The sequence below is a fragment of the Saccoglossus kowalevskii genome, chromosome 4 (assembly GCF_978046115.1).
Source record: "Saccoglossus kowalevskii chromosome 4, keSacKowa6.1, whole genome shotgun sequence".
Classification (NCBI taxonomy): Eukaryota; Metazoa; Hemichordata; class Enteropneusta; family Harrimaniidae; genus Saccoglossus; species Saccoglossus kowalevskii.
Window position 1 is genome coordinate 44,467,801 of NC_140644.1, and position 19,794 is coordinate 44,487,594.

General features: G+C 38.1%; 1 protein-coding gene across 1 annotated transcript in view; it reads right to left on the bottom strand.

Annotated features, from left to right (window-relative positions):
* LOC102809899 (phosphoribosylformylglycinamidine synthase-like) overlaps positions 1-19,794 on the bottom strand; it is a 94,785-nt gene that overhangs the window by 38,622 nt on the left and 36,369 nt on the right. The window contains exons 8-11 of the mRNA XM_085498175.1: positions 17,799-17,927; positions 16,310-16,570; positions 12,804-13,034; positions 12,110-12,333 (exon numbers count right to left, since the gene is read on the bottom strand). Coding sequence (XP_085354301.1) covers positions 12,110-12,333; positions 12,804-13,034; positions 16,310-16,570; positions 17,799-17,927 — 845 coding nt within the window. The remainder of the gene's footprint in view (positions 1-12,109; positions 12,334-12,803; positions 13,035-16,309; positions 16,571-17,798; positions 17,928-19,794) is intronic.

The window sequence follows — 19,794 nt, forward strand, 5'->3', positions numbered from 1 at the left end:
GAGATAGCAGTGTGTATAGTAATGGAGGTCAGTGTATTATGCTGTAGTGAGATAGCAGTGTGTATAGTAATGGAGGTCAGTGTATTATGCTGTAGTGAGATAGCAGTGTGTATAGTAATGGAGGTCAGTGTATTATGCTGTAGTGAGATAGCAGTGTGTATAGTAATGGAGGTCAGTGTATTATGCTGTAGTGAGATAGCAGTGTGTATAGTAATGGAGGTCGGTGTATTATGCTGTAGTGAGATAGCAGTGTGTATAGTAATGGAGGTCAGTGTATTATGCTGTAGTGAGATAGCAGTGTGTATAGTAATGAAGGTCGGTGTATTATGCTGTAGTGAGATAGCAGTGTGTATAGTAATGGAGGTCAGTGTATTATGCTGTAGTGAGATAGCAGTGTGTATAGTAATGGAGGTCAGTGTATTATGCTGTAGTGAGATAGCAGTGTGTATAGTAATGGAGGTCAGTGTATTATGCTGTAGTGAGATAGCAGTGTGTATAGTAATGGAGGTCAGTGTATTATGATGTAGTGAGATAGCAGTGTGTATAGTAATGGAGGTCAGTGTATTATGCTGTAGTGAGATAGCAGTGTGTATAGTAATGGAGGTCAGTGTATTATGCTGTAGTGAGATAGCAGTGTGTATAGTAATGGAGGTCAGTGTATTATGCTGTAGTGAGATAGCAGTGTGTATAGTAATGGAGGTCAGTGTATTATGCTGTAGTGAGATAGCAGTGTGTATAGTAATGGAGGTCAGTGTATTATGCTGTAGTGAGATAGCAGTGTGTATAGTAATGGAGGTCAGTGTATTATGCTGTAGTGAGATACCAGTGTGTATAGTAATGGAGGTCAGTGTATTATGCTGTAGTGAGATAGCAGTGTGTATAGTAATGGAGGTCAGTGTATTATGCTGTAGTGAGATAGCAGTGTGTATAGTAATGGAGGTCAGTGTATTATGCTGTAGTGAGATAGCAGTGTGTATAGTAATGGAGGTCAGTGTATTATGCTGTAGTGAGATACCAGTGTGTATAGTAATGGAGGTCAGTGTATTATGATGTAGTGAGATAGCAGTGTGTATAGTAATGGAGGTCGGTGTATTATGCTGTAGTGAGATAGCAGTGTGTATAGTAATGGAGGTCAGTGTATTATGCTGTAGTGAGATAGCAGTGTGTATAGTAATGGAGGTCAGTGTATTATGCTGTAGTGAGATACCAGTGTGTATAGTAATGGAGGTCAGTGTATTATGCTGTAGTGAGATAGCAGTGTGTATAGTAATGGAGGTCAGTGTATTATGCTGTAGTGAGATACCAGTGTGTATAGTAATGGAGGTCAGTGTATTATGATGTAGTGAGATAGCAGTGTGTATAGTAATGGAGGTCAGTGTATTATGCTGTAGTGAGATACCAGTGTGTATAGTAATGGAGGTCAGTGTATTATGCTGTAGTGAGATAGCAGTGTGTATAGTAATGGAGGTCAGTGTATTATGATGTAGTGAGATAGCAGTGTGTATAGTAATGGAGGTCAGTGTATTATGCTGTAGTGAGATAGCAGTGTGTATAGTAATGGAGGTCAGTGTATTATGCTGTAGTGAGATAGCAGTGTGTATAGTAATGGAGGTCAGTGTATTATGCTGTAGTGAGATACCAGTGTGTATAGTAATGGAGGTCAGTGTATTATGCTGTAGTGAGATAGCAGTGTGTATAGTAATGGAGGTCGGTGTATTATGCTGTAGTGAGATAGCAGTGTGTATAGTAATGGAGGTCAGTGTATTATGCTGTAGTGAGATAGCAGTGTGTATAGTAATGGAGGTCAGTGTATTATGCTGTAGTGAGATAGCAGTGTGTATAGTAATGGAGGTCAGTGTATTATGCTGTAGTGAGATAGCAGTGTGTATAGTAATGGAGGTCAGTGTATTATGCTGTAGTGAGATAGCAGTGTGTATAGTAATGGAGGTCAGTGTATTATGCTGTAGTGAGATAGCAGTGTGTATAGTAATGGAGGTCAGTGTATTATGCTGTAGTGAGATACCAGTGTGTATAGTAATGGAGGTCAGTGTATTATGCTGTAGTGAGATAGCAGTGTGTATAGTAATGGAGGTCGGTGTATTATGCTGTAGTGAGATAGCAGTGTGTATAGTAATGGAGGTCAGTGTATTATGCTGTAGTGAGATAGCAGTGTGTATAGTAATGGAGGTCAGTGTATTATGCTGTAGTGAGATAGCAGTGTGTATAGTAATGGAGGTCAGTGTATTATGCTGTAGTGAGATAGCAGTGTGTATAGTAATGGAGGTCAGTGTATTATGCTGTAGTGAGATAGCAGTGTGTATAGTAATGGAGGTCAGTGTATTATGCTGTAGTGAGATACCAGTGTGTATAGTAATGGAGGTCAGTGTATTATGCTGTAGTGAGATAGCAGTGTGTATAGTAATGGAGGTCAGTGTATTATGCTGTAGTGAGATAGCAGTGTGTATAGTAATGGAGGTCAGTGTATTATGCTGTAGTGAGATAGCAGTGTGTATAGTAATGGAGGTCGGTGTATTATGCTGTAGTGAGATAGCAGTGTGTATAGTAATGGAGGTCAGTGTATTATGCTGTAGTGAGATAGCAGTGTGTATAGTAATGGAGGTCGGTGTATTATGCTGTAGTGAGATAGCAGTGTGTATAGTAATGGAGGTCAGTGTATTATGCTGTAGTGAGATACCAGTGTGTATAGTAATGGAGGTCAGTGTATTATGCTGTAGTGAGATAGCAGTGTGTATAGTAATGGAGGTCAGTGTATTATGCTGTAGTGAGATAGCAGTGTGTATAGTAATGGAGGTCGGTGTATTATGCTGTAGTGAGATACCAGTGTGTATAGTAATGGAGGTCAGTGTATTATGCTGTAGTGAGATAGCAGTGTGTATAGTAATGGAGGTCAGTGTATTATGCTGTAGTGAGATAGCAGTGTGTATAGTAATGGAGGTCAGTGTATTATGCTGTAGTGAGATAGCAGTGTGTATAGTAATGGAGGTCAGTGTATTATGCTGTAGTGAGATACCAGTGTGTATAGTAATGGAGGTCAGTGTATTATGCTGTAGTGAGATAGCAGTGTGTATAGTAATGGAGGTCGGTGTATTATGCTGTAGTGAGATAGCAGTGTGTATAGTAATGGAGGTCAGTGTATTATGCTGTAGTGAGATAGCAGTGTGTATAGTAATGGAGGTCAGTGTATTATGCTGTAGTGAGATAGCAGTGTGTATAGTAATGGAGGTCAGTGTATTATGCTGTAGTGAGATAGCAGTGTGTATAGTAATGGAGGTCAGTGTATTATGCTGTAGTGAGATAGCAGTGTGTATAGTAATGGAGGTCAGTGTATTATGCTGTAGTGAGATAGCAGTGTGTATAGTAATGGAGGTCAGTGTATTATGCTGTAGTGAGATACCAGTGTGTATAGTAATGGAGGTCAGTGTATTATGCTGTAGTGAGATAGCAGTGTGTATAGTAATGGAGGTCGGTGTATTATGCTGTAGTGAGATAGCAGTGTGTATAGTAATGGAGGTCAGTGTATTATGCTGTAGTGAGATAGCAGTGTGTATAGTAATGGAGGTCAGTGTATTATGCTGTAGTGAGATAGCAGTGTGTATAGTAATGGAGGTCAGTGTATTATGCTGTAGTGAGATAGCAGTGTGTATAGTAATGGAGGTCAGTGTATTATGCTGTAGTGAGATAGCAGTGTGTATAGTAATGGAGGTCAGTGTATTATGCTGTAGTGAGATAGCAGTGTGTATAGTAATGGAGGTCGGTGTATTATGCTGTAGTGAGATAGCAGTGTGTATAGTAATGGAGGTCAGTGTATTATGCTGTAGTGAGATAGCAGTGTGTATAGTAATGGAGGTCAGTGTATTATGCTGTAGTGAGATACCAGTGTGTATAGTAATGGAGGTCGGTGTATTATGCTGTAGTGAGATACCAGTGTGTATAGTAATGGAGGTCAGTGTATTATGCTGTAGTGAGATAGCAGTGTGTATAGTAATGGAGGTCAGTGTATTATGCTGTAGTGAGATAGCAGTGTGTATAGTAATGGAGGTCAGTGTATTATGCTGTAGTGAGATAGCAGTGTGTATAGTAATGGAGGTCAGTGTATTATGCTGTAGTGAGATAGCAGTGTGTATAGTAATGGAGGTCAGTGTATTATGCTGTAGTGAGATAGCAGTGTGTATAGTAATGGAGGTCAGTGTATTATGCTGTAGTGAGATAGCAGTGTGTATAGTAATGGAGGTCAGTGTATTATGCTGTAGTGAGATACCAGTGTGTATAGTAATTGAGGTCAGTGTATTATGCTGTAGTGAGATAGCAGTGTGTATAGTAATGGAGGTCGGTGTATTATGCTGTAGTGAGATAGCAGTGTGTATAGTAATGGAGGTCAGTGTATTATGCTGTAGTGAGATAGCAGTGTGTATAGTAATGGAGGTCAGTGTATTATGCTGTAGTGAGATACCAGTGTGTATAGTAATGGAGGTCAGTGTATTATGCTGTAGTGAGATAGCAGTGTGTATAGTAATGGAGGTCAGTGTATTATGCTGTAGTGAGATAGAAGTGTGTATAGTAATGGAGGTCAGTGTATTATGCTGTAGTGAGATAGCAGTGTGTATAGTAATGGAGGTCGGTGTATTATGCTGTAGTGAGATAGCAGTGTGTATAGTAATGGAGGTCGGTGTATTATGCTGTAGTGAGATAGCAGTGTGTATAGTAATGGAGGTCAGTGTATTATGCTGTAGTGAGATACCAGTGTGTATAGTAATGGAGGTCGGTGTATTATGCTGTAGTGAGATAGCAGTGTGTATAGTAATGGAGGTCAGTGTATTATGCTGTAGTGAGATAGAAGTGTGTATAGTAATGGAGGTCAGTGTATTATGCTGTAGTGAGATAGCAGTGTGTATAGTAATGGAGGTCAGTGTATTATGCTGTAGTGAGATAGCAGTGTGTATAGTAATGGAGGTCGGTGTATTATGCTGTAGTGAGATAGCAGTGTGTATAGTAATGGAGGTCAGTGTATTATGCTGTAGTGAGATAGAAGTGTGTATAGTAATGGAGGTCAGTGTATTATGCTGTAGTGAGATAGCAGTGTGTATAGTAATGGAGGTCAGTGTATTATGCTGTAGTGAGATAGCAGTGTGTATAGTAATGGAGGTCAGTGTATTATGCTGTAGTGAGATAGCAGTGTGTATAGTAATGGAGGTCGGTGTATTATGCTGTAGTGAGATAGCAGTGTGTATAGTAATGGAGGTCAGTGTATTATGCTGTAGTGAGATAGCAGTGTGTATAGTAATGGAGGTCAGTGTATTATGCTGTAGTGAGATAGCAGTGTGTATAGTAATGGAGGTCAGTGTATTATGCTGTAGTGAGATAGCAGTGTGTATAGTAATGGAGGTCAGTGTATTATGCTGTAGTGAGATAGCAGTGTGTATAGTAATGGAGGTCAGTGTATTATGCTGTAGTGAGATAGCAGTGTGTATAGTAATGGAGGTCAGTGTATTATGCTGTAGTGAGATAGCAGTGTGTATAGTAATGGAGGTCAGTGTATTATGCTGTAGTGAGATAGCAGTGTGTATAGTAATGGAGGTCAGTGTATTATGCTGTAGTGAGATAGCAGTATGTATAGTAATGGAGGTCAGTGTATTATGCTGTAGTGAGATAGCAGTGTGTATAGTAATGGAGGTCAGTGTATTATGCTGTAGTGAGATAGCAGTGTGTATAGTAATGGAGGTCAGTGTATTATGCTGTAGTGAGATAGCAGTGTGTATAGTAATGGAGGTCAGTGTATTATGCTGTAGTGAGATAGCAGTGTGTATAGTAATGGAGGTCAGTGTATTATGCTGTAGTGAGATAGCAGTGTGTATAGTAATGGAGGTCAGTGTATTATGCTGTAGTGAGATAGCAGTGTGTATAGTAATGGAGGTCAGTGTATTATGCTGTAGTGAGATAGAAGTGTGTATAGTAATGGAGGTCGGTGTATTATGCTGTAGTGAGATAGCAGTGTGTATAGTAATGGAGGTCGGTGTATTATGCTGTAGTGAGATAGCAGTGTGTATAGTAATGGAGGTCAGTGTATTATGCTGTAGTGAGATAGCAGTGTGTATAGTAATGGAGGTCAGTGTATTATGCTGTAGTGAGATAGCAGTGTGTATAGTAATGGAGGTCAGTGTATTATGCTGTAGTGAGATAGCAGTGTGTATAGTAATGGAGGTCAGTGTATTATGCTGTAGTGAGATAGCAGTGTGTATAGTAATGGAGGTCAGTGTATTATGCTGTAGTGAGATACCAGTGTGTATAGTAATGGAGGTCAGTGTATTATGCTGTAGTGAGATAGCAGTGTGTATAGTAATGGAGGTCAGTGTATTATGCTGTAGTGAGATAGCAGTGTGTATAGTAATGGAGGTCAGTGTATTATGCTGTAGTGAGATAGCAGTGTGTATAGTAATGGAGGTCAGTGTATTATGCTGTAGTGAGATAGCAGTGTGTATAGTAATGGAGGTCAGTGTATTATGATGTAGTGAGATAGCAGTGTGTATAGTAATGGAGGTCGGTGTATTATGCTGTAGTGAGATAGCAGTGTGTATAGTAATGGAGGTCGGTGTATTATGCTGTAGTGAGATAGCAGTGTGTATAGTAATGGAGGTCGGTGTATTATGCTGTAGTGAGATAGCAGTGTGTATAGTAATGGAGGTCAGTGTATTATGCTGTAGTGAGATAGCAGTGTGTATAGTAATGGAGGTCAGTGTATTATGCTGTAGTGAGATACCAGTGTGTATAGTAATGGAGGTCAGTGTATTATGCTGTAGTGAGATAGCAGTGTGTATAGTAATGGAGGTCGGTGTATTATGCTGTAGTGAGATAGCAGTGTGTATAGTAATGGAGGTCAGTGTATTATGCTGTAGTGAGATAGCAGTGTGTATAGTAATGGAGGTCAGTGTATTATGCTGTAGTGAGATAGCAGTGTGTATAGTAATGGAGGTCAGTGTATTATGCTGTAGTGAGATAGCAGTGTGTATAGTAATGGAGGTCAGTGTATTATGCTGTAGTGAGATAGCAGTGTGTATAGTAATGGAGGTCAGTGTATTATGCTGTAGTGAGATAGCAGTGTGTATAGTAATGGAGGTCAGTGTATTATGCTGTAGTGAGATAGCAGTGTGTATAGTAATGGAGGTCAGTGTATTATGCTGTAGTGAGATAGCAGTGTGTATAGTAATGGAGGTCAGTGTATTATGCTGTAGTGAGATAGCAGTGTGTATAGTAATGGAGGTCGGTGTATTATGCTGTAGTGAGATAGCAGTGTGTATAGTAATGGAGGTCAGTGTATTATGCTGTAGTGAGATAGCAGTGTGTATAGTAATGGAGGTCAGTGTATTATGCTGTAGTGAGATAGCAGTGTGTATAGTAATGGAGGTCAGTGTATTATGCTGTAGTGAGATAGCAGTGTGTATAGTAATGGAGGTCAGTGTATTATGCTGTAGTGAGATAGCAGTGTGTATAGTAATGGAGGTCAGTGTATTATGCTGTAGTGAGATAGCAGTGTGTATAGTAATGGAGGTCGGTGTATTATGCTGTAGTGAGATAGCAGTGTGTATAGTAATGGAGGTCAGTGTATTATGCTGTAGTGAGATAGCAGTGTGTATAGTAATGGAGGTCAGTGTATTATGCTGTAGTGAGATACCAGTGTGTATAGTAATGGAGGTCGGTGTATTATGCTGTAGTGAGATACCAGTGTGTATAGTAATGGAGGTCAGTGTATTATGCTGTAGTGAGATAGCAGTGTGTATAGTAATGGAGGTCAGTGTATTATGCTGTAGTGAGATAGCAGTGTGTATAGTAATGGAGGTCAGTGTATTATGCTGTAGTGAGATAGCAGTGTGTATAGTAATGGAGGTCAGTGTATTATGCTGTAGTGAGATAGCAGTGTGTATAGTAATGGAGGTCAGTGTATTATGCTGTAGTGAGATAGCAGTGTGTATAGTAATGGAGGTCAGTGTATTATGCTGTAGTGAGATAGCAGTGTGTATAGTAATGGAGGTCAGTGTATTATGCTGTAGTGAGATACCAGTGTGTATAGTAATTGAGGTCAGTGTATTATGCTGTAGTGAGATAGCAGTGTGTATAGTAATGGAGGTCGGTGTATTATGCTGTAGTGAGATAGCAGTGTGTATAGTAATGGAGGTCAGTGTATTATGCTGTAGTGAGATAGCAGTGTGTATAGTAATGGAGGTCAGTGTATTATGCTGTAGTGAGATACCAGTGTGTATAGTAATGGAGGTCAGTGTATTATGCTGTAGTGAGATAGCAGTGTGTATAGTAATGGAGGTCAGTGTATTATGCTGTAGTGAGATAGAAGTGTGTATAGTAATGGAGGTCAGTGTATTATGCTGTAGTGAGATAGCAGTGTGTATAGTAATGGAGGTCGGTGTATTATGCTGTAGTGAGATAGCAGTGTGTATAGTAATGGAGGTCGGTGTATTATGCTGTAGTGAGATAGCAGTGTGTATAGTAATGGAGGTCGGTGTATTATGCTGTAGTGAGATAGCAGTGTGTATAGTAATGGAGGTCGGTGTATTATGCTGTAGTGAGATAGCAGTGTGTATAGTAATGGAGGTCAGTGTATTATGCTGTAGTGAGATAGAAGTGTGTATAGTAATGGAGGTCAGTGTATTATGCTGTAGTGAGATAGCAGTGTGTATAGTAATGGAGGTCAGTGTATTATGCTGTAGTGAGATAGCAGTGTGTATAGTAATGGAGGTCGGTGTATTATGCTGTAGTGAGATAGCAGTGTGTATAGTAATGGAGGTCAGTGTATTATGCTGTAGTGAGATAGAAGTGTGTATAGTAATGGAGGTCAGTGTATTATGCTGTAGTGAGATAGCAGTGTGTATAGTAATGGAGGTCAGTGTATTATGCTGTAGTGAGATAGCAGTGTGTATAGTAATGGAGGTCAGTGTATTATGCTGTAGTGAGATAGCAGTGTGTATAGTAATGGAGGTCGGTGTATTATGCTGTAGTGAGATAGCAGTGTGTATAGTAATGGAGGTCAGTGTATTATGCTGTAGTGAGATAGCAGTGTGTATAGTAATGGAGGTCAGTGTATTATGCTGTAGTGAGATAGCAGTGTGTATAGTAATGGAGGTCAGTGTATTATGCTGTAGTGAGATAGCAGTGTGTATAGTAATGGAGGTCAGTGTATTATGCTGTAGTGAGATAGCAGTGTGTATAGTAATGGAGGTCAGTGTATTATGCTGTAGTGAGATAGCAGTGTGTATAGTAATGGAGGTCAGTGTATTATGCTGTAGTGAGATAGCAGTGTGTATAGTAATGGAGGTCAGTGTATTATGCTGTAGTGAGATAGCAGTGTGTATAGTAATGGAGGTCAGTGTATTATGCTGTAGTGAGATAGCAGTGTGTATAGTAATGGAGGTCAGTGTATTATGCTGTAGTGAGATAGCAGTGTGTATAGTAATGGAGGTCAGTGTATTATGCTGTAGTGAGATAGCAGTGTGTATAGTAATGGAGGTCAGTGTATTATGCTGTAGTGAGATAGCAGTGTGTATAGTAATGGAGGTCAGTGTATTATGCTGTAGTGAGATAGCAGTGTGTATAGTAATGGAGGTCAGTGTATTATGCTGTAGTGAGATAGAAGTGTGTATAGTAATGGAGGTCGGTGTATTATGCTGTAGTGAGATAGCAGTGTGTATAGTAATGGAGGTCAGTGTATTATGCTGTAGTGAGATAGCAGTGTGTATAGTAATGGAGGTCAGTGTATTATGCTGTAGTGAGATAGCAGTGTGTATAGTAATGGAGGTCAGTGTATTATGCTGTAGTGAGATAGCAGTGTGTATAGTAATGGAGGTCAGTGTATTATGCTGTAGTGAGATACCAGTGTGTATAGTAATGGAGGTCAGTGTATTATGCTGTAGTGAGATACCAGTGTGTATAGTAATGGAGGTCAGTGTATTATGCTGTAGTGAGATAGCAGTGTGTATAGTAATGGAGGTCAGTGTATTATGCTGTAGTGAGATAGCAGTGTGTATAGTAATGGAGGTCAGTGTATTATGCTGTAGTGAGATAGAAGTGTGTATAGTAATGGAGGTCAGTGTATTATGCTGTAGTGAGATAGCAGTGTGTATAGTAATGGAGGTCGGTGTATTATGCTGTAGTGAGATAGCAGTGTGTATAGTAATGGAGGTCAGTGTATTATGCTGTAGTGAGATAGCAGTATGTATAGTAATGGAGGTCAGTGTATTATGCTGTAGTGAGATACCAGTGTGTATAGTAATGGAGGTCAGTGTATTATGCTGTAGTGAGATACCAGTATGTATAGTAATGGAGGTCAGTGTATTATGCTGTAGTGAGATAGCAGTATGTATAGTAATGGAGGTCAGTGTATTATGCTGTAGTGAGATAGAAGTGTGTATAGTAATGGAGGTCAGTGTATTATGCTGTAGTGAGATAGCAGTGTGTATAGTAATGGAGGTCGGTGTATTATGCTGTAGTGAGATAGCAGTGTGTATAGTAATGGAGGTCGGTGTATTATGCTGTAGTGAGATAGCAGTGTGTATAGTAATGGAGGTCAGTGTATTATGCTGTAGTGAGATAGCAGTGTGTATAGTAATGGAGGTCAGTGTATTATGCTGTAGTGAGATAGTAGTGTGTATAGTAATGGAGGTCAGTGTATTATGCTGTAGTGAGATAGCAGTGTGTATAGTAATGGAGGTCAGTGTATTATGCTGTAGTGAGATAGCAGTGTGTATAGTAATGGAGGTCAGTGTATTATGCTGTAGTGAGATAGCAGTGTGTATAGTAATGGAGGTCGGTGTATTATGCTGTAGTGAGATAGCAGTGTGTATAGTAATGGAGGTCAGTGTATTATGCTGTAGTGAGATAGCAGTGTGTATAGTAATGGAGGTCAGTGTATTATGCTGTAGTGAGATAGCAGTGTGTATAGTAATGGAGGTCGGTGTATTATGCTGTAGTGAGATAGCAGTGTGTATAGTAATGGAGGTCAGTGTATTATGCTGTAGTGAGATAGCAGTGTGTATAGTAATGGAGGTCAGTGTATTATGCTGTAGTGAGATAGCAGTGTGTATAGTAATGGAGGTCAGTGTATTATGCTGTAGTGAGATAGCAGTGTGTATAGTAATGGAGGTCGGTGTATTATGCTGTAGTGAGATAGCAGTGTGTATAGTAATGGAGGTCAGTGTATTATGCTGTAGTGAGATAGCAGTGTGTATAGTAATGGAGGTCAGTGTATTATGCTGTAGTGAGATAGCAGTGTGTATAGTAATGGAGGTCAGTGTATTATGCTGTAGTGAGATAGCAGTGTGTATAGTAATGGAGGTCAGTGTATTATGCTGTAGTGAGATAGCAGTGTGTATAGTAATGGAGGTCAGTGTATTATGCTGTAGTGAGATAGCAGTGTGTATAGTAATGGAGGTCGGTGTATTATGCTGTAGTGAGATAGCAGTGTGTATAGTAATGGAGGTCGGTGTATTATGCTGTAGTGAGATAGCAGTGTGTATAGTAATGGAGGTCGGTGTATTATGCTGTAGTGAGATAGCAGTGTGTATAGTAATGGAGGTCGGTGTATTATGCTGTAGTGAGATAGCAGTGTGTATAGTAATGGAGGTCAGTGTATTATGCTGTAGTGAGATAGCAGTGTGTATAGTAATGGAGGTCAGTGTATTATGCTGTAGTGAGATAGCAGTGTGTATAGTAATGGAGGTCAGTGTATTATGCTGTAGTGAGATAGCAGTGTGTATAGTAATGGAGGTCAGTGTATTATGCTGTAGTGAGATAGCAGTATGTATAGTAATGGAGGTCAGTGTATTATGCTGTAGTGAGATAGCAGTGTGTATAGTAATGGAGGTCAGTGTATTATGCTGTAGTGAGATAGCAGTGTGTATAGTAATGGAGGTCAGTGTATTATGCTGTAGTGAGATAGCAGTGTGTATAGTAATGGAGGTCAGTGTATTATGCTGTAGTGAGATAGCAGTGTGTATAGTAATGGAGGTCAGTGTATTTTTAGGAAACTAATCTATATTTTCAGTCAAATGATAAATTTTATAGAAGATGAATAAAAAGGTGTTCTTACTATTCCATCTCCTGTAATATTTCCAACAAATGATACAGGACACTTTTCTCTGTTACATAATTTTTGAAGATTATCTTTATCTTTGGATTTGATTAAGACAGCGTTACTTTCTTGATATTCAGCCCCCCATAGTTCTAATGTATTAATGGTTGGATCAGCCAGCTGGAAATCATTCACTCTAATAATAGCACCAGCAGGTTCACAAATCTCTTTCAAAACATTACCTGTTATAAAGAAAACAAAAACATCTGGTAGTGAGGGAGATAGTTTTGATTGTGTCGACATATTTACCGTAACTTGTACAACAAACATCAATGAAACAGTGCTAAGAAATGAATAATATTCACTAACTTTACATTCCAGTCTTGTTACAAACATGCAAACTATTATAGTGTCGTATTATTGAATGAAGGTATGCCTGATAAAATGGTTGACTACATGCTAAAATTTGGTAATTAAATTAAATTGCTACCAGTCTGTTAAATGTCATCAAAACATCAAATTTAAACGAAATTCAAAAAAAGAGCTACTGAAAAATGGATTGAACAAATGGCAACTAGTCGGTCATTTTGAATAAGAAACAAATTGTTGTACATCTTTAACTCAAAATAATGAGACAATTTGACATCTTTTAGTTTATTTTGAGTGAGCAGACAATACTTATTTGGTGTGAAATATCTATTATAATTTTTACCATTGCCACCAGCACCTTGGTCATGAATACTACATATTGGATTGTTGTCGCCCATTTCAATGCATCCACGGATGACTCTGTTTAATTTCTGTTCCATTTCAGCGTCACCTCTCTGTACAGCACCAAAGTCTAACTCTGCCGCATTATCACCTTGAACTTGTACAGAGGAAGCAGCACCACCGCCTACTCCTATTCGATATACTGGACCACCAATTTTTACAACTTCCATCTCTACAAGCAAATAAAAAATTGTGTACAAAGTGTACAATGAGCTTGACAAATTTAATCAACAGTACAACATATACTAAACAAGTCATTGAAAATGACACAGTCCCCGTTAAATTTTTGAAAGTTCTCTTTGTGCTCGTCATATTAAAGCGGAGGATTGTCGCGAGCGTGTCCTTGAAACTTGAGTTCCAAGTGGCGTATACAACAGATTGTTTATTTACATCAAAACACATGTTCCATGTAGTAGTAATATGGCCAAAAAAAAAACAGCCGTTATTCGGCCATCTTTGATCTGATTATGAAACACACTGATATGTATGATGTATGTGCCAAATACGAATGAAAATGGTACATAAATTGTGGAAATATAGTAGTAAGGCCAAAAAGTCAGATGGCTGTCAATCGGCCATCCTTGACCAGATTTTGAAACAAATTGTCATGGACATGCATCCTAACATCGATAAAGTACATGTATGTGCCAAATTTGAATGAAAACTGACAAAGCACGTCCAAGATACCGCATAAAAAAAACAAAAAAACAAGATGCCTGCCAGTCGATCATCTTTGATCCAATTGCGAAATAAATCGTCATGAACATGTATCCTAACATGTATAATCTATGTACCAAGTTTGAATGAAAACTGACAAAGCATGTCCAAAATACAACATTTTCAAAAAACAAGATGGCTGCCAGTCGGCCATTTTGAATCGAATCGCTAAACCACTGCATTTGCATATGTCCCACATAAGGTACTAGGCACATGCAAAGAATGAACGGAATCGGTCCACAGGATTCTGAAATATGACTCTGGACAGACTAACGCACGGACGGACGGACACACGGACGGATGGACAGACTCAGGAACTCACGGACAGTCGAGGACATGTATCCTAACATGTATAATCTATGTATCAAGTTTGAATGCAAACTGACAAAGCATGTCCAAAATACAACATTTTCAAAAAACAAGATAGCTGCCAGTCGGCCATTTTGAATCGAATCGCTAAACCACTGCATTTGCATATGTCCCACATAAGGTACTAGGCACATGCAAAGAATGAACGGAATCGGTCCACAGGATTCTGAAATATGACTCTGGACAGACTAACGCACGGACGGACGGACACACGGACGGATGGACAGACTCAGGAACTCACGGACAGTCGAGGACATGTATCCTAACATGTATAATCTATGTATCAAGTTTGAATGCAAACTGACAAAGCATGTCCAAAATACAACATTTTCAAAAAACAAGATGACTGCCAGTCGGCCAATTTGAATCAAATCGCTAAACCACTGCATGTGCATATGTCCCACATAAGGTACTAGGCACATGCAAAGAATGAACGAAATCAGTCCACAGGATTCTGAAATATGACTCTGGACGGACGCACAGACGGAGACCGAATTATATCACCGTTTTCGGACTTCATCCGAACAGGGACTAATAAATTTAATTAATACACAGTAGTAAAATTGTTTTTTTAAAAGAGCAAATTAATAGAATTCAAGTAGAAATTTTTCTTTTCTTTTTGGTCGATTCAATAAATATTATTTTTTTCTAATAGCATTTGCCATGACTTGATCTGACATTGACTGGTTTAGAAAAAGTTCATGTACATGGCCCACTGACCGGCGATGCCAAAAGAACTTTGCAGATGCAAATATTTAAAAAAATAATGACATAAGTTACACCTAAGAGGAATATTAAAAAAGTCATACCCCCGGTAGTCCTTGTTAAATAGTGAAAAAAATGAACAGAGTCAGCCATTTTGAATTAGAACATGAAACAAATTACATGATGTATAATGTAGTTCTTAAGTTTGATTGTGATCAGTCAATGTATGTCAGAGAACCAAGATCTGGAATGGCAGAAATGATAGATTTTGTTGAACATGAAAATGGTTGTCATTCAGCAATCAAAAAAATATGTGCATATGTCCAACATGGTGTAGGTATCTAGACAGTTTAAACCTGATTGGTCAAGACATGACAGAGATATGGCTCCAGAACGGCATTTTTTAAAGCGAACCTAAATGCGGCCTTAATTTATAGTTGTGTATATTCTAAACTGTATTCGAAATAATATTGCAGTGGTTTAATTTTGTTTTAATTATAACTGTAGCTTGGATAGGCATTTGAAGTGCTTGCCATGGAGGCCATTCATGGAGGGGAATAATTAACGAACGAACAAATTTAACATCCGGGTACTTTTCAAAGCTATGACGTTTCAGTATCTGATCGCACTCGTATACGCCATTGTACATAGCCGTTCATGCTGCCAAGCGTTGTGTACTATTAGTATAAACTCAACTTTTATATGCACAATGTGCTTTTTAAAACTTGGGTTAGAGCCTTATGCGTTTGAACCACAATATTCTGAGAGTGAAATCCCAATTGCGTTAAAGTACCGTACTTCCCCGATCGTAAGCCCCTCCCGAGTATGAAGCCCATCCCTATGTTTTTACTTGGTATTTATCGAGTTGAGGGCATTCACGATTATAAGCCCAGAGTGTTTTTACTGGGCGTCGACGATATTCTTTAAAATATGCGTGTAAAAGGTGTGTTTCATTTCATAATAATCGTGATTGGCATGTTAGTTTGGTTCATGCTTTTAGTTTTATGAGAAAACTCGCATTAATTTCAAGTTCACCAGTCGGCCACTTTGAATCCAATCTGAAAAACAAAATAATATGCATCATGGTCTCATTATGTCTGATGTGTGTACAGTTTTAATGAAATCCATCTATACATGATCAATATCTGCCCCCAGAATTTCAGATATACTTGATTTTGATGAATTTTAAGCATAAAAACTGTTGACTTTGTTGTGCAGTTTCACCAAACTGTGCACCTGTTCTAAGCAACTTTTACACAAGTTGTCATTGTGAAAGGAAAAAGGCAACAGTGCCCAATAAAAAACTCAAAGTGTTTTGATTCCATGCCAAGTGCTGCAATTCTTGTTGGCAGAGTTGCTATGGCTACTAAATTATATATTCATTGCCATGGGAACAGTGTCAAACAAGTGAAATACCATTTTGATTTATAACATCCGTATTGAAAATGTTGTTCTGAACCTTGCACTTTCAATAGTTTGCATTTCAATATCCAAATTCACTCCAAATACGGCAACCAGCACGATTTGTTCACATGGTTCAACATGCAGACGCCATTAGAAGACAACGTTGTGTGATTAGCATATTGTGATTTATTTAATTCCATGTGAAAATATGAGAGATGACAAAAATTATTTTATTTATTATTAATATCATACCTGATTTAGGTGATAATTTTGCTATATGTTGGTGTTCCAATGATCCAATACCACCGCTAAACATGATGGGTTTAACCCACTCTCTCCGTTCTGTTTCTGTGATATTCATACCAAATGACCTTGCAAAACCGGCCAATACTGGTTCCCCAAATTTGTTTCCATAATCTGAAGCACCGTTGCTGGCTTCTATTGCAACCTCCAAAGGTGATGCAAAGTTACCAGGGTAAATAAAGGATTTATCTTCCCATGGAAGATCATAGTCTTCAGAATAAAAGAAAACATCATTATAATATGAATAATCTTGTAATTATAAATATTTTCTATATTCTTTTAGCTAATGTAGGTGAATAACAGAATTTTGAGTACACATGCACAAGTTATTCCTTGTTGAAAAGACACTATGGCTTTTATACCCAGGTTGTCATTTAATCCTGTGTCTATGTCATTTAATCCTGTGTCTATGTCATTTAATCCTGTGTCTATGTCATTTAATCCTGTGTCTATGTCATTTAATCCTGTGTCTATGTCATTTAATCCTGTGTCTATGTCATTTAATCCTGTGTCTATGTCATTTAATCCTGTGTCTATGTCATTTAATCCTGTGTCTATGTCATTTAATCCTGTGTCTATGTCATTTAATCCTGTGTCTATGTCATTTAATCCTGTGTCTATGTCATTTAATCCTGTGTCTATGTCATTTAATCCTGTGTCTATGTCATTTAATCCTGTGTCTATGTCATTTAATCCTGTGTCTATGTCATTTAATCCTGTGTCTATGTCATTTAATCCTGTGTCTATGTCATTTAATCCTGTGTCTATGTCATTTAATCCTGTGTCTATGTCATTTAATCCTGTGTCTATGTCATTTAATCCTGTGTCTATGTCATTTAATCCTGTGTCTATGTCATTTAATCCTGTGTCTATGTCATTTAATCCTGTGTCTATGTCATTTAATCCTGTGTCTATGTCATTTAATCCTGTGTCTATGTCATTTAATCCTGTGTCTATGTCATTTAATCCTGTGTCTATGTCATTTAATCCTGTGTCTATGTCATTTAATCTTGTGTCTATGTCATTTAATCCTGTGTCTATGTCTGCTTCAATTCATAGTGATGCGGGTCTTACAACAATTGTATTTTCCAGGAGGAAACAAGAAGAACAAGGTATGAGCAAAATATTAGGGAATAATATATAAATATTCATGCAACTGTAGAAAAAAAATTAAAAGCACAGCGCATCTTTCGTAAACAACATAATTATGTAGTTTTTTCAACTACAGCAGACTTGTAATCAGTGCAAATACAAATTGTGATAATGTGGTCTGACAGTCAAATAGAACACATTATTGTGAACTCTTTGACCTTTAACCCTTTGGGTACCAATCAACTTTTGTCCCTATTCATAAAATAACACCAACATAATTTTTCTCAAATTTATTCAAAACTTGTGCTCAAAGGGTTAATATGAGCACACAAAATTTTCAACAAACCTGGTATGTGCAGGTTTCCAAAGCAGTAACCGGCTGTACCAGCTACAACATGGGCACCTCTACCTGCAGCCTGAACATCTCGTATTCTGCCTCCGGTACCGGTTGTAGCACCACTGAAAGGAGCTACACCTGGAAATATGCAGCAAAATAGAATCAGTATCTGATATTAATTACTTAATTTACTCATAATTAACTAGGCATGATGCAGTCCCATCTTGAGTGAGTAAAGTTAATACAGAAAAAAAAAGAGGACATTTAAAACTAAATACAATTTTGAGGAATACTTATCTACTAGTATTCTGAATTCAAAATAAATTGATAGCAGCCAAGTTTAGAACAAGCAAACATAACCTAACTATAATTGAAAAAAGAAAGCATACCAGTGTTCTCCCCAAAAATTTTGACCAGGGTGGCGAGGGTAATTTGCATAACATTTTGCATACATTTGCATAATGTAATGTTTTTCCAGGATTGTGTTAATGAATTATTACACTCTTCACAATCACACACAACAAAACCAAACAAAACTATGTTCATCTACCGTACAGAAATACTGGTCTTTATTTACACAATCATTAATAATTATATACAGATTTATTTCATTATTTCACAGGTGTCATGTCATGTTTCCTTTCTCAAACCAACTGTAGTCTTCGGCACTTTTGAAATCAAAGTGGTTGATTGGTGGACCCTCTGCACTAATAAACAATGAACATTTTAAAACAGACAGTCTGTTTCTCAGAGTTGTTTTGATCCTTGAGACAGCAGAAAATTCCTTTCACAATCTACAGGTTATACAATAAAAAACAAAACTTTTTTTATGAAAAATAATCTTGTTTCAACAGTTTTAGTGGTAAATCATGTAAATTTACCAGTAAAACTGTTAGACAAGCAGCCTGTTGGCTGAGATAGCTCCGCTGTTAGCAATGCACATTTCAATTAAGATATCATTAGAAAATGAACAATATGTATACAGTCAAACCTGTCTATAGTGGCCACCCAAGGGACTTTGAGATTTTGGTCTTTACAGACAGGTGGCCTTTATGGACAGGTTCACTAATTTATTCATGAATATTAATTAGGCATTGAATCAATGTAATAAAACAGATCTCTCAACTCCATTTGACACACACTATCACACTACTGTACACATGGTATCCAAACACTTTATTACAAATAAAAATGGTGATGTTTTATTCAGTTTTAAATTGTATTATGTAAATTAAAATCATTTCACACAAATCGAGCATTGCACAATAATGAGTAGTATCAAAAAGTTTGGAGATTTGTACAGTCAAGTTCATGTTCAGCAGCAGTTTTAGTATTATGATGATATCCAACTAAAGAAATCACTCAGCTTTGCTTAGCTGTTCTGATTTTTTATGTTTCTTTTAATATTTATTGTGTCTTGTACACTTAGTAACTGTTCTAATAAATCGGAATGTCTCTGGGCTATAGCAAATTCCTTCAAGGAGAAGGGAGACGGACAGAATTATCAGTGCTTTATTGATCCCTACAATGTACAATGTACTGCAGCAACAAAATGTGTGAAATATGCCTGGCCAAAGGCCGGCGAACTGAGGTCAATTGAACATCATTGTTAAAAGCATCTATTGTTAAATGTACCATAGTAGGCAGTGACCAAAAAAAATGTTGAATGAATTTAGTTGGACCAACGAGACGATACTACACACACATTCCCTCACAGTGATCGATGCACAGTAACGGAAGCGACTCTACTTTTTGACCCGAGTTATCATAACGCCGGAAGAACAAGAATGCACATGTGCGAAGCTAGCATAATTTATTTGGATGGATAAACAACAGGCATGGCCGTTGCGTTGATTTTTTTCCCTTCATACATTTTTTTCGTTGGTAAACGATTCGATCAGGGATTTAACGTAGGCATTCCAATTCACCCCTGGCGATTCACAAAACGCTTGCGAGTCAGCATTGTTGTGGCTGCTCGATTCATTGAACAAAGCCCCAGGTACAA